This window comes from Salmo salar, chromosome 20 (assembly GCF_965601325.2).
Source record: "Salmo salar chromosome 20, fSalSal1, whole genome shotgun sequence".
In the NCBI taxonomy this organism is placed as follows: Eukaryota; Metazoa; Chordata; class Actinopteri; order Salmoniformes; family Salmonidae; genus Salmo; species Salmo salar.
This window is the reverse complement of record NC_138310.1, coordinates 38,158,020-38,180,892: the sequence shown is the minus strand read 5'-3', so window position 1 is coordinate 38,180,892 and position 22,873 is coordinate 38,158,020. Positions and strand designations below refer to the sequence as shown.

The 22,873-nt window shown below is 45.3% G+C and overlaps 1 protein-coding gene across 1 annotated transcript; it reads left to right on the top strand.

Annotated features, from left to right (window-relative positions):
* The first annotated feature begins 8,227 nt into the window (after positions 1–8,227).
* Positions 8,228–22,572, top strand: LOC106580601 (fibroblast growth factor 10). The gene is made up of 3 exons (XM_014161842.3): positions 8,228–9,450; positions 19,475–19,578; positions 21,638–22,572. The coding sequence occupies exons 1-3, from the start codon at positions 8,922–8,924 to the stop codon at positions 21,827–21,829; spliced, it is 825 nt and encodes a 274-aa protein (XP_014017317.2). The 5' UTR covers positions 8,228–8,921; the 3' UTR covers positions 21,830–22,572.
* The last annotated feature ends 301 nt before the right edge of the window (positions 22,573–22,873 follow it).

The window sequence follows — 22,873 nt, the reverse complement described above, 5'->3', positions numbered from 1 at the left end:
GCCGCTCTGGCGACTCCTGGCAGTCGGGCCGCTCTGGCGACTCCTGGCAGTCGGGCCGCTCTGGCGACTCCTGGCAGTCGGGCAGCTCTGGCGACTCCTGACTGGCGGGCAGCTCTGGCGACTCCTGACTGGCGGGCAGCTCTGGCGACTCCTGACTGGCGGGCAGCTCTGGCGACTCCTGACTGGCGGGCAGCTCTGGCGACTCCTGACTGGCGGGCAGCTCTGGCGACTGTTGACTGGCGGGCAGCTCTGGCGACTGTTGACTGGCGGGCAGCTCTGGCGACTGTTGACTGGCGGGCAGCTCTGGTGACTGACTGGCGGGCAGCTCTGGTGACTGACTGGCGGGCAGCTCTGGTGACTGACTGGCGGGCAGCTCTGGTGACTGACTGGCGGGCAGCTCTGGTGACTGACTGGCGGGCAGCTCTGGTGACTGACTGGCGGGCAGCTCTGGTGACTGTTGACTGGCCCTCCAGTCTTGCCCCGTCAAACAGCCCTTGTGCCCCCCCCTAAAAAAATCTTGGGGGTGCCTCTCGGTCTCCCTTACCCGTAGTGTTCTCCAGTCCTCGCCAGACTTCTTCCGCTGCTTGGTCCTGGTTTGGTGGGGAATTCTGTCACAGAATATGTCGTACTCGTTGCTGAAAATGTCATACTGGATAGAGAAGGACCAAGGCGCAGCGGGATTGTGGATACTCATTTTCTTTTAATGGTAAAAGGCAAAGCATCCACCGGAAAACAAAACAATAAATGATACTCACAACATGGACAGTCTTACAGGCTATGCAAACGCAGTGCAAGAACAATTCCCCACAACCCCAAAGACAAACACACACACCTATATAGGACTTCCAATCAAAGGCAACTATACACACCTGCCTTCAATTGGAAGCCCCAATCACCAACACAACATTAAACAAACAAACCACCTGCCACATCCTGACCAAGACTAAGCAATACGCCCTCTGCTGGTCAGGACGTGACAGGAACAGCTGTAAATTAATCACTAATCACATGAAGTAAATAATTATCTTCAGAAATGTCTTTGTCAAAGCAACAAAATAACTAGGGCTTTACAATGATGGTGAAACTTTGAGAAATTGGAAATTTAAGTGGGTTAAAATGTTCCTAGAAGTGACACAGGGTTGATGGAGGGACATGTCAAAATGCTGAATTTTGGCACTTTGACAAGCCTTTATTCATATAAAAAAATCAGATTTATTGATTTCTCCATGTGGTCTAAACTTTAAAGTGCACTTCATTTAATATAACAGGCTTTTCAAATTCAATATTGGTGCACAATTTCTACTTAAAATATCAAAGGGAAGCAAAAGGCACTCTTTTTGTGGAATGACCCAGTTACACTTAGCATGGCAAACAAATTCCTCCTTGATGACGCCCTCATTGTTAAGATCTAATACTGGCAATCTTTGCAGATTTTAGTTGTTTTTTATTCTGTAAGTAGGAAGTTGCTCCCCTGTGTATGATGATGTTATCTTGCTGAGTGTACCTTTCAGTTCTTACAGTACATACTGAGCACACTGCTCGCGTTACGTGTGCAAGCATTGCAAAATAAATGTACACATACATGTTATTCAATCATTGCATCCAAACTGCTCGCACACGTCAACAAGCGTCTGTGTAGCCAGGTTCTAAACTAGAACTTGGTTCTATTTGTGACGCTTGACGCGGTGCAAGTCCCGCCTCTCCCATCTCCTGATTGGTTTTTAGGAGCATATACCCACGTGGGTGATTGAACGATGAACTGAGGTCCACACTTCAGTCCAGTTGGTGGTGGTAATGCACCATGGTGCGAACACCGGGGCCTCACTGCAGTGGCGATCTGCTCTGGTTTTCTGGCGCCTCACGGCCCGCTGAAGGTGCACATGAGCGGCGTCCCATGTCTCCTCAGCGCGCCTAAACCAGTCGTCCACCGCAGGAGCCTCGATCTGGCTCTGATGTCAAGGCGCCAGAACCGGCTGGTACCCCAGTACGCACTGGAAGGGGGAGAGGTTAGTGGAGGAGTGGCAGAGCGAGTTCTGGGTCATCTCTGCCCAGGGCACGAACGCCGCCCACTCCCCCGGCCGGTCCTGGCAATACGACTGTAGAAACCTGCCCACATCCTGGTTAACTCTCTTCACCTGCCCGTTACTCTCGGGGTGAAAACCCGAGATAAGGCTGATCGAGACCCCCAGACATTCCATGAATGCCCTCCAGACCCTTGACGTGAACTGGGGACCTCGATCAGATACTATATCCTCAGGCACCCCGTAGTGCCGGAAGACGTGTGTAAACAGGGCCTCCGCAGTCTGTAGGGCCGTAGGGAGACTGGGGAAAGGGAGGAGACGGCAGTACTTAGAAAACCAATCCACAACGACCAGGATCGTGGTGTTACCCTGTGAGGGAGGAAGATCCATTAGGAAATCCACCGACAGGTGCGACCACGGCCGTTGTGGAACGGGTAAGGGTTGTAACTTCCCTCTGGGCAGGTGCCTAGGGGCCTTGCACTGGGCGCACACCGAGCAGGTGGAAACATAAACCCTCACGTCCTTAGCCAAAGTGGACCACCAGTACTTCCCACTAAGACAGCGCACTGTCTGACCAATGCCCGGATGACCAGAGGAGGGTGACATGTGGGCCCAATAGATCAAACGGTCACAGACAGCAGACGGAACGTACAGATGCCCTGCTGGACATTGGAGGGGAGTGGGCTCTGTACGTAACGCCCGCTCGATGTCCGCGTCCAGCTCCCACACTACCGGTGCCACCAGGCAAGAGGCCGGGAGTATGGGGGTGTGATCCATGGGCCGCTCCTCTGTATCATACATCCGGGACAGTGCGTCTGCCTTCACGTTCTGGAAACCTGGTCTGTAGGATAGGCTGAAAACAAAACGGGTAAAAAACATGGCCCACCTTGCCTGGTGAGGGTTCAGTCTCCTCGCCGTCTGGATGTACTCCAGATTGCGGTGGTCAGTCCAGATGAGAAAAGGGTGTTTATCCCCCTCAAGCCAATGTCTCCACGCCTTCAAGGCCTTGACGACAGCCAACAGCTCCCGGTCCCCCACGTCATAGTTTCGCTCCGCCGGGCTGAGCTTCTTCGAAAAGAAGTCACAGGGGCGGAGGTTTGGTGGCGTACCCGAGCGCTGAGAGAGCACGGCTCCTATCCCAGCCTTGGACGCATCCACCTCCACTATGAACGCAAGAGGGATCCGGATGAGCCAGCACGGGAGCCAAGGTAAACAGAGCCCTCAGGTGACCAAAAGCCCTGTCCGCCTCAGCCGACCACTGTAAATGCACCGGTCCCCCCTTCAGCAGTGAGGTAATGGGAGCCGCTACCTGACCAAAGCCCCGGATAAACCTCCGGTAGTAATTGGCAAACCCTAGAAACTGCTGCACTTCCTTTACCATGGTGGGAGTCGGCCAATTATGCACACCCCTGAAGTGGAAATGCGGTACCCTAGGAAGGAGACGGACTGTTGGAAGAACAGACATTTCTCAGCCTTGACGTACAGGTCATGCTCCAACAGTCGACCAAGCACCCTGCGCACCAGGGACACATGCTCGGCGCATGTAGCGGAGTATATTAGGATGTCATCAATATACACCACTACACCCTGCCCGTGCAGGTCCCTGAAAATGTCATCTACAAAGGCCTGGAAGACTAATGGAGCATTCATCAACCCGTACAGCATGATGAGGTACTCATAGTGCCCTGAGGTGGTACTGAAAGCCGTCTTCCACTCGTCTCTCTCCCGGATACGCACCAGGTTGTAAGCGCTCCTGAGATCCAATTTGGTGAAGAAGCGCGCCCCGTGCATCGACTCAATCGCACTGGCTATGAGAGGTAGCGGGTAACTGTACCTAACAGTGATCTGGTTGATACCTCGATAGTCAATACACAGGCGCAGACCTCCATCCTTCTTCTTCACAAAAAATAATCTTGAGGAGGCAGGTGAAGTGGAGGGCCGAATGTACCCCTGCCCCAGGGATTCAGAGACATATGTTTCCATAGCTGCCATCTCCTCCTGTGACAAGGGATACACGTGACTCCTGGGAAGTGTGCATCTACCAGGAGATGTATCACACGATCCCGCCGTCAATGGGGTGGTAATTCTTCTTACAGAAGGCGAGAGCCAAATCGGCATATTCAGAGGGGATGCGCACGGTGGAGACCTGGTCTGGACTTTCCACCGTAGTCGCACCAACGGAAACCCCTAAACACCTCCCCGAGCACTTTCATGACCACCCCATGAGAGCCCTCTGTTCCCACAAAATAGTGGGGTCACGACAGGCCAACCAGGGTAGGCCCAGCACCATGGGAAACGCAGGAGAATCAATAAGGAAGAGATTGATTCTCTCCTTGTGACCCTCCTGCGTCACCATGCCCAGTGGAGCGATGGCCTCCCAAATTAGCCCTGACCCTAATGGTCGACTATCTAAGGCGTAAACTGGGAAGGGCATATCCACTGAAACAATAGGGATCCCTAAACTATGTGCAAATGATCTGTCAATAAAGTTCCCAGCTGCGCCTGAATCCACGAGCACCTTATGCTGGGAATGTGGGGAAAACCAAGGAAAATTAATATACAAAAACATGTGTGCAACAGAGGGCTCTGGGTGAGCCTGGTGCCGACTCACCTGGGGTGACATGAGAGTGCCCTGCCTGCTGCCTCGGCTCCCAGAGGAACCTTCCCAGCACCGACTGGCAGTGTGCCCTCTGCGGCCACAGATGGTGCATGGACTGGCCCCTCCTCCGGTCGCCGTAAGTGTAGCACCTCCCAGCTCCATGGGCATAGGAGCGGTGGTGCTGGGGGATGGAATCGACAGACCCCGATCTGGACGTCTGCGGGTAGCCAGCAGGTTATACAACCGGATGGACAGGTCCACCAGCTGGTCAAAGGTGAGAGTGGTGTCCCTGCAGGCCAACTCCCGACGGACATCCTCGCGCAAACTATAACGGTAGTGATCGATCAGGGCCCTGTCGTTCCATCCCGCGCCGGCAGCCAGGGTCCGAAAGTCCAAAGCGAACTCCTGCACGCTCCTCATCCCCTGCCTAAGGTGGATGAGACGTTCACCCGCCGCTCTACCCTCAGGCGGGTGGTCGAAAACTGCCCGGAAGCGGCGGGTGAAATCCTCGAATTGGTCCAATGCCACTTCTCCTTCCCCCCATACAGCGTTGGCCCACTCCAGGGCTTTCCCTGAGAGGCAGGAGACGAGGGCGGACACGCTCTCACGGCCTGAAGTAGCCGGGTGGACGGTGGCCAGGTAGAGCTCCAGCTGGAGTAGGAACCCCTGACATCCCGCAGCCGTCCCATTATACTCCCTCGGAAGAGCGAGCTGAATCCCACTGGGACCGGGTGAAGGAGGGTGAGTAGTGGTGCCCTTGGTGGTGCTGGTGGAGGCGCTGGAGGAACTCCTCTTCTCTCCCAACGATCCATAGTCTTCAGGACGCGATCCATGGCGGTGCCGAGATGTTGTAGCATGGCCGCATGCTGCTGGACGCGCTCCTCGACCCCTAATATGGGGTTGTCTGCTCCTGCTGACTCCATATGGTTGTGGTGCGTGATTCTGTCAGAAGGTGGGTGTAGCTGGTGCATGAAGTCAGGTGCAGGAGAGCAGAATGAGTGAGTAACGTACTTTACTCAAAATAAAGGCACAAGTTAACAATACACTTGACCAACAATAAACGGTAATCAATTACGCACGGGTGAAAACAGCACCCGTCGAAAACCAGCCATAACGTACCGAATGAACATAGAAACAATCACGCACAAAAACATGGGGGAAAAAGAGGGTTAAATACATGAACATGTAATTGGGGAATGAAACCAGGTGTGTAGAAAACAAAGACAAAACAAATGGAAAATGAAAGGTGGATCGGCGATGGCTAGAAGACCGGTGACGTCGACCGCAGAACGCCGCCTGAACAAGGAGAGGGACCGACTTCGGCGGAAGTCGTGACAAATGTTTATATCCCAGGACAAATTAGCTAGCAACAGCAAGTTAGCTAGATAAATTACCATGATTGTTTAATACTTTTCGACCTGTCCCAAAATTAATAAAGTTGGTTCAGAGTTCAAAATCAACATGCGCGCGATAGTGCACACGGACGCAAGTGCACACGGACGCAAGCACGCGCCCGGTATAGTCAGCATGTTAGAAACCACCAATTCCCAGATTGGAAATGTAGTTGAATTAAGTTATATTGATTAAGCTTTTAAATTCTCCAACTGAATTGAATTACTGAAAATGTGAGGACGTGGCTCAACTCTGAGTAGGGGAGTATAAGAGCTTCTAATTGGCCATGTGACACTTGAGTCTCAGAGGAAGGTGGCGAGGTGAGAGAGGTCTGACTGAGATCCTCTTAGAGTTGCCATTGGATTGGAACTAGCAGTGGTTGGATGGGAAATGGCACCAGGTCTGATTTCTCATATCTTGATGGTACCAGTACCAAGTAGTTGCACTTCAAATTACACACACACACACACACACACACACACACACACACACACACACACACACACACACACACACACACACACACACACACACATACACACACACACACAGCTATAAAAAAACTCCCACTACATCCTCTCCATTCACAACTCCACCCCTGTACTATCAACCCAGATAAATTATATCCTACCCTGGTGTCCATTCACACCTCCACCCCTGTACTATCAACCCAGATAAATCCTATCCTACCCTGGTCTCCATTCACACCTCCACCCCTGTACTATCAACCCAGATAAATCCTATCCTACCCTGGTCTCCATTCACACCTCCACCCCTGTACTATCAACCCAGATAAATCCTATCCTACCCTGGTCTCCATTCACACCTCCACCCCTGTACTATCAACCCAGATAAATCCTATCCTACCCTGGTGTCCATTCACAACTCCACCCCTGTACTATCAACCCAGATAAATCCTATCCTACCCTGGTCTCCATTCACACCTCCACCCCTGTATTATCAACCCAGATAAATCCTATCCTACCCTGGTGTCCATTCACACCTCCACCCCTGTACTATCAACCCAGATAAATCCTATCCTACCCTGGTGTCCATTCACAACTCCACCCTTGTACTATCAACCCAGATAAATCCTATCCTACCCTGGTCTCCATTCACACCCCCACCCCTGTACTATCAACCCAGATAAATCCTATCCTACCCTGGTTTCCATTCACACCTCCACCCCTGCCCCATATTCTCACGCATGCATGCGTACACACACACACCCGACTTACTCCCATATGTGAGAGGGTTGATGGGAAATGAGAGCAGGGTAAGTGTAGTGGGAGGCACCGGTTTGGGAATGAAAAAGAGAGAGAGAGAGAGAGAGAGAGAGAGAAAGAGGTGGAGTTGGGGGAGAGAGGTGGAAGGAGAGAGAGAATGAGAAAGAATGAGGGGGAGAGAGAGAGGTGGAGGGGGGAGAGGTGGAGGGGGATAGAGTGGAGGGGGGTGGAGGAGGATAGAGAGTGGAGGATGAGGGGGATAGAGAGTGGAGGGTGGAGGGGGGATAGAGAGTGGAGGGGGATAGAGAGTGGAGGGTGGAGGGGATAGAGAGTGAAGGGTGAAGGGGGGATAGAGAGTGGAGGGGGATAGAGAGTGGAGGGTGGAGGGGATAGAGAGTGAAGGGTGGAGGGGGGATAGAGAGTGGAGGGTGGAGGGGGATAGAGAGTGGAGGGGGATAGAGAGTGGAGGGTGGAGGGGATAGAGAGTGAAGGGTGGAGGGGGGATAGAGAGAAGTGGAGAGAGAGTTGGAGGGGAGAGAGAGAAGTGGAGGGTGGAGAGAGAGAGGTGGAGGGGAGAGAAAGAGGTGGAGGGGAGAGAGAGAGGTGGAGGGTGGAGAGAGAAAGGTGGAGGGGAGAGAGAGGTGGAGGGGGAGAAAGAGAGGTGGAGGGTATAGAGAGATTGTAGAAGGGGGAGAGAGAGAGGTGGAGGGGGAGAGAGAGAGGTGGAAGGGGAGCTGGAGGGGGAGGGAGAGAGAAAGAGAGAGGTGGGTGGGTGGTGAGAGAGAGGAAGAGAAGGAGAGAGGTGGGTGGTGAGAGAGAGGAAGAGAAGGAGAGAGGTGGGAGTTAAAGAGAGGGGCAGATCAAAAGACATAGTCTCATATTCACACACAAACACACACACCCCTCCTCAGCCTGTTACCTCAGTGAAGGTGGAGCCACTGTAATTGAGAGGGAGAGGAGTCCACTCCACACTCATTCATGGAGAGAGAAAGAGAGGAGGACATGTCTCACAGGCACCCACTGGCCAACCAGGACTTAGCACTACATTTTGATTGACCATCTCTCTCTTTTTAGTGAAATCTGGAAACGTGTGGAGGGTATCTGGCAGCAGTGAGCTGTTGAATGTTTGGGCCTTAAGGGACAGAGGGATGAACCTGGAGAAAGTGTTATAGTAGAATGTCCCTATGCCAGTGGACCTTTCATTGTGGGAGTAGCCATCTAAGGATTTCTGGTTTGGAATTAAATTCAGCACCAGGAACAGCTAAGGACAGAAGAACAATTTCAAAAGTGGAACATATGACGCCTGCCTGATTTGTCATTGGAATACACTGATGGTAATTGCACTGGCAACAATAAGACGAGTGGGACAATAGGCTGCTTTATTTATCGATTTGTATTTGTCTTAATTTATCTACCAGGACATCAGTATAGGAACAAAAGTGAAAGAGAACATTGGAATACATTGACTTTCAGTACAATAATTGCTCTAGCTACCAACATTTTCAACCCAAATAGGTATCATTGAGGAGGAAATCTCTTTTGCATTTAGACCTGGTAGACTAGGTACCAGAGAGCCACATTTTCCAGGAGGGCTCCCCTCCCTGACGTCCCAGCCTCCCGTTGTCCCCAGCAGCATGTCCCAGGCTGTGAGGCTGCTTCCAGTCCTCCCCACACCATTCTACAATGACCACATGGGCTGCTGGAGGGAGTACGGCTGTCACTGCCTGGGCCACCTCTGGGTCTTTGTTTAGGTCTGGCTCTGGGTCCAGGTTTAGGTTTGGCTCTGGCTCCAGCTTTATCTCTAGGTCCTTCTTTTCCAGCCTGTCCCTGTCTCTGCTGCTAGCACTGCTGCTCACCCTTTCCCTCCCTGTGGTTGTCTGCCATCAACCTCTCTACAGTGGCAGGCTCCAGCCAACCAGCCCCAGGCTCCAGTTCCCCAGCCTCCAGCCCCCCAGCCCCCAGTCCCTCAGCCCCAGCAGCCCTCTTAGGACGCCAGTGAACAGTTCCCTGGCTGCATCCAGGGTTGGAGAGACTAGGGAAACTGGAGGTCCCTTGGAAAGTATTGGGGTTCCGCTGGGGAGGCACGTACGCAGCTACAACCACCTGCAGGGAGATGTGCGGCGGAGGAAGCTCTTCTCCTTCCAGAAGTTCTTCCTGCGGATCGATACGAATGGCAGAGTTAATGGGACCAAGAGCAAAGACGACCCCCTCAGTAAGTAACCACAAGAGTGTGTTTTTCAATTAGTAGGAGAGTAAAAGAGGGGAAACAGAGGTTCAACCATAGTGTATTGAAAATAAACCATTGTGTTGTCAGGGCTTTCCTCACTCTTCACTACAGAATATCATACAAATTACAGAAAAAGGGAAACAATTTAAAATGATTGACTTGTGTTGAATAACTTTACTGTATGTTTGGAAAGACATGTTTCCAGCACAACTTTTTTAGCATTGATCATCAATACGGCATGTTGAATCTAAATTGTGGCAAGATCTGTCTCCCAGCAGTACATAGACATTCTTAGAGCTAGGCGACACATTCCTGACAAGAATCTTCTTTCTGTATCTATCAGACATCCCTGTGATATCTGTCCTGTCGCAACATTCCGCACAATGATGGTAGCTCTAAGATGATTAAAACAGGAGGGGTAGATTACCAACCTGTTATCTGTCCATATTCACAGCCCAGGGTCAACAGTACTGATAACAGCTAGACAGGAGCAGGACACGGGGTAGGAGAGGATATGTCAATCACTACCATGCTCTCACACACAACCAGTCCGCTTTGTTTAAGTCCATACATATTGTACATAATGCTGATGCCGTGTGGTTTATGGTTAATACAGTATAATGTGAATGTGATTCATTTACAGAGGTACAGTAACATGAATGGATATGTTTAGTACTCATGCCCTATTTTTACAGTACAGTTATTCCAGTTAGATAAGTGTGTGAGCCTATCTGTGTGCGGGCACTCACATGCTCAAGTGGGTGTGTGTTCGGATGTAGCAAACCAATCAACCACCACCAGAGACACATGTGCTCACTTAAACTACCACCCCCCCCCCCCCCCACCACATACACACACACACACACACACACACACACACACACACACACACACACACACACACACACACACACACACACACACACACACACACACACACACACACACACACACACACACCCGCATCCCGTGTATATGGAAGTCTTTAACGTTTCTCCTAGGAGTTCTAAACCACAGAATCAATCAAAGAGGCTTATGGGAAAGAGTAAGGAAAGGCACTATTGGTGTTTGTTTTGACAAGAAGATGACAGAAATGTCTTTATATAGCCTACACTTTTATATAAATGTCTTTATATAGCCTACACTTTTATATAAATGTCTTTATATAGCCTACACTTTTATATAAATGTCTTTATATAGTCTACACTTTTATATAAATGTCTTTATATAGTCTACACTTTTATATAAATGTCTTTATATAGCCTACACTTTTATATAAATGTCTTTATATAGCCTACACTTTTATATAAATGTCTTTATATAGCCTACACTTTTATATAAATGTCTTTATATAGTCTACACTTTTATATAAATGTCTTTATATAGCCTACACTTTTATATAAATGTCTTTATATAGTCTACACTTTTATATAAATGTCTTTATATAGCCTACGCTTTTATATAAATGTCTTTATATAGTCTACACTTTTATATAAATGTCTTTATATAGTCTACGCTTTTATATAAATGTCTTTATATAGTCTACACTTTTATATAAATGTCTTTATATAGCCTACACTTTTATATAAATGTCTTTATATAGTCTACACTTTTATATAAATGTCTTTATATAGCCTACACTTTTATATAAATGTCTTTATATAGTCTACACTTTTATATAAATGTCTTTATATAGTCTACACTTTTATATAAATGTCTTTATATAGTCTACACTTTTAAATAAATGTCTTTATATAGCCTACACTTTTATATAAATGTCTTTATATAGTCTACGCTTTTATATAAATGTCTTTATATAGTCTACACTTTTATATAAATGTCTTTATATAGTCTACACTTTTATATAAATGTCTTTATATAGCCTACACTTGTATATACATGTCTTTATAGACCCTACACTTTTATATGCATGTCTTTAGAGACCTACACTTGTATATACATGTCTTTATAGACCCTAAACTTGTTTATACATGTCTTTATAGACCCTACATTTCTATATACAGTTGAAGTTGGAAGTTAACATACACTTAGGTTGGAGTCATTAAAACTCGTTTTTCAACCACTCCACACATTTATTGTTAACAAACTATAGTTTTGGCAAGTCGGTTAGGACATATACTTTGTGCATGACACAAGTAATTTTCCCAACAATTGTTTACAGACAGATTATTTAACTTACAATTCACTGTATCACAATTCCAGTGGGTAGAAGTTTACGTACACTAAGTTGACTGTGCTTTTAAACAGCTTGGACATTTTCAGAAAATGATGTCATGGCTTTAGATGCTTCTGATAGGCTAATTGACATCATTTGAGTCAATTGGAGGTTTACCTGTGGATGTATTTCAAGGCCTACCTTCAAACTCAGTCCCTCTTCGCTTGACATCATGGGAAAATCAAAACAAATCAGCCAAGACCTCCAAAAAAATTGTAGACCTCCACAAGTCTGGTTCATCATTGGGAGCAATTACCAAGTGCCTGAAGGTACCACGTTCATCTTTACAAAAATAGTACGCAAGTATAAACACCATGGGACCACGCAGCAGTCATACCGCTCAGGAAGGAGACACATTCTGTCTCCTAGAGATTAACGTACTTTGGTACGTAAAGTGCCAATCAATCCCATAACAACAGCAAAGGACCTTGTGAAGATGCTGGAGGAAACAGGTACAAAAGTATCTATATCCACAGTAAAAACGAGTCCTATATCGTCATAACCTGAAAGGCCGCTGAGCAAGGAAGAAGCCACTGCTCCAAAACCGGCAATAAAAAGCCAGACTACGGTTTGCAACTGCACATGGGGACAAAGATTGTACTTTTTGGAGAAATGTCCTCTGGTCTGATAAAACAAAAATAGAACTGTTTGGCCATAATGACCATCGTTATGTTTGGAGGAAAAAGGGGGAGGCTTGCAAGCCAAAGAACACCATCCCAACCGTGAAGCACGGGGGTGGCAGCATCATGTTGTGGGGGTGCTTTGCTGCAGGAGGGACTGGTGCACTACACAAAATAGATGGCATCATGAGGAAGGGAAATGATGTGGATATATTGAAGCAACATCTCAAGACATCAGTCAGGAAGTTAAAGCTTGGTCACAAATGGGTCTTCAAAATAGACAATGACCCCAACCATACTTCCAAAGTTGTGGCAAAATGGCTCAAGGACAAATAAGTCAAGGTATTGGAGTGGCCATCACAAAGCTCTGACCTCAATCCCATAGAACATTTGTGGGCAGAACTGAAAAAGTGTGTGCGAGCAAGGAGGCCTACAAACCTGACTCAGTTACACCAGCTCTGTCAGGAGGAATGGGCCAAAATTCACCCAACTTATTGTGGGAAGCTTGTGGAAGGCTACCCGAAATGTTTGACTCAAGTTAAACAATTTAAAGGCAATGCTACTAAATACCAATTAAGTGTATGTAAACTTCTGACCCACTGGGAATGTGATGAAACAAATAAAAGCTGAAATAAATCATTCTCTCTACTATTATTCTGACATTTCACATTCTTAAAATAAAGTGTTGATCCTAACTGACCTAAGACAGGGAATTTTTACTAGGATTAAATATCAGGAATTGTGAAAAAATGAGTTTAAATGTATTTTGCTAAGGTGTATGTATACTTACGACTTCAACTGTAAATGTCTTTAGAGGCCTACACTTATATATACATGTCTTTATAGATATTGCACTGTCTTTATATGACAGTGAAGCAAAAAAATGCAATGAATTTCAAAATGCCTCTTTTGGGTGTTTGTGACATAGTGAAGACATTGCTGGACCGGCTGTTGTTCTAAGATGATCGGAGGGTTCAACTTGAAGCTCGAAGGTGTTAACTTATTGAACCTTTCTATTGTCTCTCATCATTACTCCTCACAATTCTTTATACTACAGGCTATAATACTACAGTTATACTAGCACATATTAGTAATATACTGCTGTATATAATACACATTTTTACATAAGGTGACCAAGTTTATCTTTGGGTTGGGTTTGACTGCAGTAGTAGGGGAGGGGTACTAATTCATGAATGACATGGTTGAACATCATTGTGGTCACATCAAAGCTGCTAGTGTTCAGTATCAATGGTGCTGCCACAAAGTCATTTCCTGGGGGGGACTGGGGACAGTGTGGATTATATGGCCCACTATCAGGTTCACAGGGAAAGAGATACTACAGGAGAGCAGCTCCAGTCTCTGGCCCTGGGCCTAGACATGATCCCTTAGGATGATGTCCTTTGTAGCCCCTGAAAATGACACAGCATCAGGTTCATGGCATTGATTCTGTGGCAATGCCCAGTTAAAAAGTCTGGGTTGATAGAAAATAATAACATCATAATAATGATAATACTGTATGAATAAAACTAGAAAAGGACATTTCCTAAAGAAAATATGTTGTTTGCAACATGCTTGCTGATAGCAAGAACAATCTTTCCATAGATAATGTAAAATCATGCAGTTTGTGCAGTACAGAAGCATATCTGAAGACCAGGGGCGGAAATCCCAGGGGGGATGGGGGGGACACGACCCCCCCATCCTGGGAAAAATATGATTTGTCCCCCCCAATATATCACTGTAAACATAACTATGTAATTTAAATAATATTAATAATACGCAATGAAATCAATTGTGCTGATTATAGACACTTAATAGCTCGTTTTTAAGTTTCAAAAGATTGCGCCCCCCCCCACCCTTTGCCTCACAATGGTTTGATCCACTGCCAGTTCCTTAGTTGGCAAGGTAACAGAGGGTTCGTATCTACTGTCTGAAAGGCACTCAATGAACGTAACTGAGGTGAGGTTAATCCAGTCAATCGCGCCATAGCAGTGTTTTGTTTTATGTTGGCAGGATTCACACACATACTAGCTGAATTTGCAGAGCTAGCGCGCAAACATTAACTATTAAGCAAGCTAGTACCTATTCCATTTATGTGGCGTCGTCAAAGATGGAATCTTTGCTATCGTCAATTTATTCCAAGATCAGCATGCATGTAAATTAGTGCGTCAAAGTCCCTGTGATAAGGTTAGTGATAAACTGAAGTCCAAACTGAACAGAACTACACTCTGTTCTACCATTGTCTTAAATATATTTAATGGTCTCGTTGCAAAAGCTAAATTGTCGCAAGGGAACTTTTATTTATTTATTTTATTTCACCTTTATTTAACCCGGGTAGCAAAGATTATAGCAAACACCACTGAAACGGAATTGGTGCTCGCTAGCTTTGCAAATTCAGCTATTGTTGGAAGCCAGCCAATATGAAACAAACGATTAAAATGACAAAAGGTTGCAGCATATGTTGTGTAAATGGTGAACTCATACAGCTGTCAACTCTTGTCACTGCAATCCGTTTCACATTTGCTAGCTACCTTTTAGATCGAAGCCCATATAGAATGATAGAATGATAGAAGATAAGATGGTAGAAGCCCATCTCCTACTGTAAATACCCTACACACTGTGTGTGTGTGTGTGTGTGTGTGTGTGTGTGTGTGTGTGTGTGTGTGTGTGTGTGTAGCCAGCCAGGTAGAAAAATGGCAGAAAAAAGACGGACATCAGAGTATTTTTCAGTACACCAAAACGAAAAGTAAGAACCCTAGTAGCCTAATATCTCAAAGACTAGTTGATAAAATGTTCATAAGAAAGAAGTGAAATACTAATGGAAATGTTTCACAATGATGTCATTAGGCAGAGCAGGCAACAGATGGCACACAGACAGCAGAGCTGGGGACAGATATGCAGGGACAGACTGGCAGAGACAGGGAGTCTCAGGTAAGTTTGTTGAGTCTTTGTTTGGCAACATTATGAAAGGTTCTCAATTTTTTTGACTTGTATAATAGGAACATAATTGGAAAATGCCATGGATACCCCCACTCTCAACTTAAACTGGTGACTGAACTAAGATTTGTTAAAGGCAATGGTATTGCTGTTGTGATTAGTTGTGTAGTTTTGGGTACCGGTAGTTAGGAGTACGGCAAACACCTTATTTCTTTGGTTCCTCAATATACATTTACCATATTACAACGTAGGCTATGTGTTACAGCATTACTTTTGGTGTCCCCCTCAGGAATTGCTCTTGAGAAAATTTCATGTAATTGTCCCCTCCAAAGTTGATATCAGATTTTCGCCCCTGCTGGAGACCAAGTTAGCAATTTTTGATTAAAAACAGCTTCAATCTTTCACTAGTCATTCTTATTACTCCTCCTTTTTGGAGATATGGTTTAGGTTCAGTTTGTTTGTGTCCAAGGCTGAGACCCGAGCTTTGAAACCTGGTTACAACATAGTAGCGATTGAGGGGGAACAACTGGTATTGGGCTTGAACTACCAACCTTGCAAAGATCTCGACAGATGTAGAGGTGGTGGTTTTGGGGGCTGTTTAAGAGCATGTATCCAACCTCCCACAGATTTATGGGGATGCCTGTGAAAAACTTTCCCACATGTCGCTCCATGGTGCTGGGATTCTGCTGGGAGCTTACAGAGAGGGAGGGCTGGAATTGATTCCCGGGCAATATGGCGCTTTGCGAAAATAAGCTCATTTAACTAAAGCTACACATCTAGACGGCATCAGATTAAAAAACCAACTAGACAAAACTGTGCTTATCAATAACCTGGTTTGCTATATTGTTGCATCTCATTACATTTGAAAAGCCTAAAATATTTCTAATGCATTATACACAGTTACCGAGAAGCGTAATGGTGGACTCGACCAGTTCTGAGGCTCTAACAGATGTGTGGCGGCGGACGGATTAGTCTAATTACCCCAAGCTGGGATGGTGTGAGTGTGAGCTCAGCCTGTCAAGAGCGCAGGAGGGCAATATAGGAGGCCACCAAATGTGCTTGTGTCTTTCTCTCTGCGGGGAGTCATGTGTGCTGAGGTGCCTCCAGACTGGGACTGGCATGTTCCTCATTCGCTCTGTGTGTGTGTGTGTGTGTGTGTGTGTGTGTGTGTGTGTGTGTGTGTGTGTGTGTGTGTGTGTGTGTGTGTGTGTGTGTGTGTGTGTGTGTGTGTGTGTGTGTGTGTGTGTGTGTGTGTGTGTGTGTGTGTGTCAGAAGGGAAACCACAGACAGTATTCTAAGGGACACTGACATAAGAGATGTGAAGATGTTTATGGACGTGGAGAGAGGCAGGGTATGAACAAACTAATTACATTCAATGTGGTCCTCATCTGCATTACAGGTGATTTGTTTCCGTCATTCCCATATATCAACATGACGATACAGTTGGAATGGTTTCAGATATCTAAGTAAATGTTTTCCTTATTCTTAAATCAAGTTGGCACAGTGTATCTGTACTGTAAGCTCTGTCCCATTTTTTAAAAGAGGTAACTTCCAGTTACCATGAATAGCAATGAAAAATGGCAAAATCTACCTTTACATGGCAACCCACTGTAGAAAATTCACCTTTAACTGGCAACCCACTGTGGAAAATCTACCTTTAACTGGCAACCCACTGTGGATAATCCACCTTCAATTCACATTGGCATTGTCTGCACCCACTCCACCCTAACACACCATTTACTGCAGTAACTACAAAACCGAGCGTATCGAATGAGCCACACATTAGGAGAAAGTGTCCAGCATGCAACTAATTTTCCACTAAATAATCAGTTGGAAATGTGTGGTTGACCCACGGCCATGTTTTAATGTGTGGTGTATCAGAATCACCACTACATAACACACAGTGTCACATACATTTGGTGTTGAGTGTTGTGAGATGTAATATGTGGAACAAAAAATACATTTGTCCTAATGGCTTCGGTTAGTTTTTTCCACCCTTGATGCGTTGTAGATATCATTCCTGAGTAAGCAAGTAGACAGTAGTGCTGGACATGAATCATCAAAGACTGAGTGGATACGGGTGGCTTTTCTCCATAGAGAAATGCTGTAGAGACTGTGTATGTGTGTGAGCGTGCATGTGTGTGTGCACAATGCTTGCTCGCAACTATATGCACACCTATGTGTGTGTGTGTCTGGGACTCTGTGTCCCAGACACACACTTGATATTTTTTATTTTATTTGTATTTTTTATTTAACCTTTATTTAACTAGGCAAGTCAGTTAAGGACAAATTCGTATTTACAATGACGGCCTCCCAGGGAATAGTAGGTTAACTGCCTTGTTCAGGGGCAGAACGACAGATGTGTACCTTGTCAGCTCAGGGAATCGATCTAGCAACCTTTCGGTTACTGGCCCAACTCTCTAACCACTAGGCTACCTGCCACCCATATAAGCCATCTCACCCCAGCCTCCGGTGTGTGTGTTTGATCAGTGGTCATTAAGGTCTTTCTAATCCTCCCCTCCCTGTCTCTCTGTCATGGCTCATCTGTCCTCCTCTGTTCCCTCTCCTTTCATCCCATGGCATGTTTACAGAGGGCCCAGAAACAGCCTTAGATAGTCTTACATCCTCACTCGATACCTGACACCTAATCCCTTACAGAAGCAACTCTCAGATCTTCAATGGCCGTTGTGTCATGGTCCCCACCACCACTTCACCTGCCGGTGTGAACCTGTTTGAACTGGAAACTAATGCAGAGGCTACCTCACTGATGTGGAGACAGGGATGTAGGTCACAGTATATTTCGAAGGGCACTTTTTCCAGGACACCTGCCCCTTCAAGTTCACACGGCACCTTTAGACGGTCCGACCACAAACAAGGGAGCTTGACAGTGACACAGGCGGCTTCACATACTCATCAGGGACGAAGGAGGGGAACTGCTGTGGCAGTCTGATCAAAGGCCATCGTCACGACAACTCCCTGCAGCGTGTGTGTATGTGTGTGTGTGTGTGTGTGTGTGTGTGTGTGTGTGTGTGTGTGTGTGTGTGTGTGTGTGTGTGTGTGTGTGTGTGTGTGTGTGTGTGTGTGTGTGTGTGTGTGTGTGTGTGTGTGATGTGTGTGTGTGTGTCAGGATAGGATAACAACACCACACAGGAAGTGTGGAGAGGAAGTGAAGGAGGGTGTCATGAAATCAAACGTACCATAGGAACCAGAGGGGCCATTAACACACACCAGCGTCAGATTAGATACGTGCGTGCGTGCGCGTGCGTGTGCGTCTGCGTGTGCGAGAGTGTGTGTGTGTGTATATTTGCACTGGGAATTGGTGGCTTACATACCAAATGAGCCAAACTATTCACAAACAAATCCAACCTGCTTTCATTATCATCCTCATGCCAAATTAGTTATTAAGCTGAAGTCTGTTCTTCTGTGTAGACTGTGGCCCTACATAGACGAAGCCTGCTTATATGGGTGATATGAAGGAAGGCTGGATGGATGGATGAAACTCTACCCTACAGTTTAAGAGATTCTTCAGGATTTTCTCTGGCTATGAACTAGAGTATTAGAGGAACAGAAATATGACTGACAGCATGACAGTTGATTATGAACCCACAGGATTTCAGATGTGTTTTTGAGGCTTTCTAAAACACATCTAGATTATGTTTTGTCTTGACAAAGGCTCTACACTATAAACAAAATTACTCTTCGGATCAAAGTCATTATTTTTTACTTCAGCTGGTTACAAGTAAATCAGTTAGGTTTTCTCAATTTAAAAAAATATATATATTTGATGAAACCAAATACATGATTCAACGCCAACTGTTATATTTGATTATTAACAAACCTATATTTTAAGTTGCAACACTTCTTTTCAACACATTTAACTTACTTTTCCCATTTGGTTAAACCTAATAAACAACACAAATACAAACCAATATTTCATGTAAGGAGGGACAGGCAGACACTCCTGATAGTTTTACAAGCTCTTATCTATATGACTACAGCAGATCCAGAACACATTCCATAGCTTCTATGTACTCTGCCTCTGTGTTCTGATCTGGGCCAACGTTATGTCTGTGGTCTGCCTTAAAATTCCCTGCCTGAACGGTTACAGATATCCCCTAAATCCTCCCCTATAAGTGGTCATGATGATTATAAAAGATTTATAAAATATGTATCACTTGTTTCTATATGATTATACATGTTATTTTGTGTGTGTTCTCAGGTATTCTGGAGATCACGTCGGTGGATGTGGGGGTGGTGGCTATCAAAGGCCTGGGCAGTAACTATTACCTGGCTATCAGCAGGAAGGGTGAGCTGTACGGAGCGGTCAGTATCCGGGTCAGAGGTCATTTAACCAGCCTCAAAGACATACACTTAGATTCCTTCGACTTTATCACAAGAGTTCTTATCTTTGGAGCTGGGTTCACTTTTAACTAATGGTCAGTGGAAACTATCAGAAGTTCAAAGAGCACACCATCCAAACCAAGTGCATATGATTCAAACAGGAAATTGGAGGTCAGCAAGTAATGACTATAGTGCTAAGTGACACAGACATTAGACTACATCACATCTATCACTGTAACCGATTTACATAACTAACTATTTCTATTGAATGTACCCCTCTAGTACATGGTACATCTTGACTAAGTTGAATTGGGTTGTTATTAGACAGTAGTTGCCATATTATTCTTGTCACTAAGTATTGTTTGTTTATTTTGTTTTTACATTTGGACACTTGAATGAGATGGTGCATCTCAAGAGATTTAATACTGCAAAATTCAGATAAATAAATACAGTGTACAGTGCATTTGGAAAGTATTCAGACCCCTTGACTTTTTCCACATTTTGATACGTTACAGCCTTATGCTAAAATTACTTTTTCCCCTCATCAATCTACACACAGTACTCCATAATGACAAAGCAAAAAACGTTTTTTAGAAATTGTTGCAAATGTATTAAAAATAAAAAGTCTTCAGACCATTTGCTTTGAGACTCGACATTGAGCTCAGGTGCATCCTATTTCCATTGATCATCCTTCAGATGTTTCTACAACTTGGTTTGAGTCCACTTGTGGTAAATTCTATTGATTAGACATGATTTGCAAAGGCACACAATTGTCTATATAAGGTCCCTCAGTTGACCGTGCATGTCAGAGCAAAAACCAAGCCATGAGGTCAAAGGCATTGTCCGTAGAGCTCAGAGACAGGATTGTGTCGATGCAAAGATCTGGGGAAGGGTACCAAAACATTTCTGCAGCATTGAGGGTCCCCAAGAACATAGTGGCCTCCATCATTCTTAAATGGAAGACGTTTGGAACCACCAAGACTCTTCCTAGAGCTGGCCGCCCGGCCAAACTCAGCAATCGGGGGAGAAGCGCCCTGGTCAGGGAGGTGGCCAAGAACCCGATGGTCACTCTGACAGGCTCCAGAGTTCGTCTGTGGTGATGGAGGAACCTTTCAGAAGGACAACCATCTCTGCAGCACTCCACCAATCAGGCCTTTATGGTAGTGGCCAGACGGAAGTCACTCCTCAGTAAAAGACACATGACAGCCCGCTTGGAGTTTGCCAAAAGGCACCTAGGACTCTCAGACCATGAGAAACAAGATTCTCTGGTCTGATGAAACCAAGATTGAACTCTTTGGCCTGAATGCCAAGTGTCACATCTGGAGGAAACCTGGCACCATCCCTAAGGTAAAGCATGGTGGTGGCAGCATCATGCCTTGGGCATGTTTTTCAGCTGCAGTGACTGGGAGACAAGCCTCTGAATGTCCTTGAGTGGCCCAGCCAGAGCCCAGACTTGAACCTGATTGAACATCTCTGGAGAGGCCTGAAAAGAGATGTGCATCGACGTTTCCCATCCAACCTGACAGAGCTTGCGAGGATCTGCAGAGAAGAATGGGAGAAACTCAGCAAATACAGGTGTGCCAAACTCGTAGTGTCATACCCTAGAAGACTCAAGGCTGTAATTGCTGCCAAAGGTGCTTCAACCAAGTACTGAGTCTGAATACTTATGTAAATGTGATATTTACATAAGTAAATGTGATTTGATTTTGATTTATTTCAGTTAGATTGATGAGTGGAAAAAACAATTCAATCCATTTTAGAATAAGGCTGTAATGTAACAAAATGTGGAAAAAGTCAAGGGGTCTGAATGCACTGTAGAAAGGTTGAATAAATACCTGGAAATATTTCAACATTGATATATTTTATATCTATTTTGACTCTTGTATGAACAGTACATTAACTATAAATACAGTATTCTCACATCCTTTGCTAGTGTATGCACTTCACAAATGAAAATAGTTGATTCAGTATGAAATGTACTGAGTCAGTATCCAAATACACATATGAGAATGTATCCCAGTAATGTCCTTTGTTCTTCCAGAGAGAGTTTGGCATTGACTGCACACTGAAGGAGCGTATTGAGGAGAATGGCTATAACACCTATGCCTCAGCCGAGTGGAGGAACAAGAAGAGACAGATGTTTGTGGGCCTGAGTGTCCACGGGAGGCCACTGAGAGGGAAGAAAACACGGAGGAGAAATATGGCCACCCACTTCCTCCCCATCATGGTGTGATGAAGAAGAGCGTTTCACTGGACTAGACATACCCTGTGGGAGAGCTATTCAACACTGAGCAATCTTTCAAATAAAGATTTTTTTTAAATGTACTCTAATCTGGACAGAGAGCATCTGAACTATACCATTTATAAAAGACATATATTCTCTAAGGAAGGTAATTAACTGTGCGTATACTCCCTGCTTTTGACTTTCGTTGAGATGGTTTATTGGTTTGGGGATGTACAGTGCTTTCTATGGCACAGGGTGAAATTTGAATCCTATTCTGTGCCAAACCATTGGAAAGATGTGGACTGTCCTTCGGACTGTCCTTCGGGTGTGACATGTGGGAACAAAGTAGGACGTTGTTTCACACACTGAGTGGATGAAGTGAGGAAGCACTGGTTTTGTGTATACAAAAAAAGAATTTAACTGTTGTTCATGGTCCTCAATCTCATTTCAATGATCTGAACATTCTTAAATGAAGAAGAAGGCCTAACAGATCGGTAAGTGCAGGAAAAAATATATATAATTGAGCAAGATCCTAGTGGTCATGAGATCTTGGAACCATATCAAAAGTGAATACAGTGAAAGAAAAAACTAATGTATGATACTTAACCACTGAGTTTTGACTGTGTTTAAGTAAATTATTTATTTTGTGTAATATTTAACTGGAGGTGGAAAGAAGGTGAACATTTCATTGCATTCTTTACACCTTATGTCTTTGAAGTAAATTAAATAAATGTGCTATTTCCTCCTCGGTATCCAGATGTTCTCATGTTCATCAATAAAGTTTGCAACTTAAACTGGTTGACAAATCTGACAAATACATTTACATTTACATTTAAGTAATTTAGCAGACGCTCTTATCCAGAGCGACTTACAAATTGGTGCATTCACCTTATGATATCCAGTGGAACAACCACTTTACAATAGTGCATCTAAATATTTTAAGGGGGGGGGGGGGTAGAAGGATTACTTTATCCTATCCTAGGTATTCCTTAAAGAGGTGTGGTTTCAGGTGTCTCCGGAAGGTGGTGATTGACTCCGCTGTCCTGGCGTCGT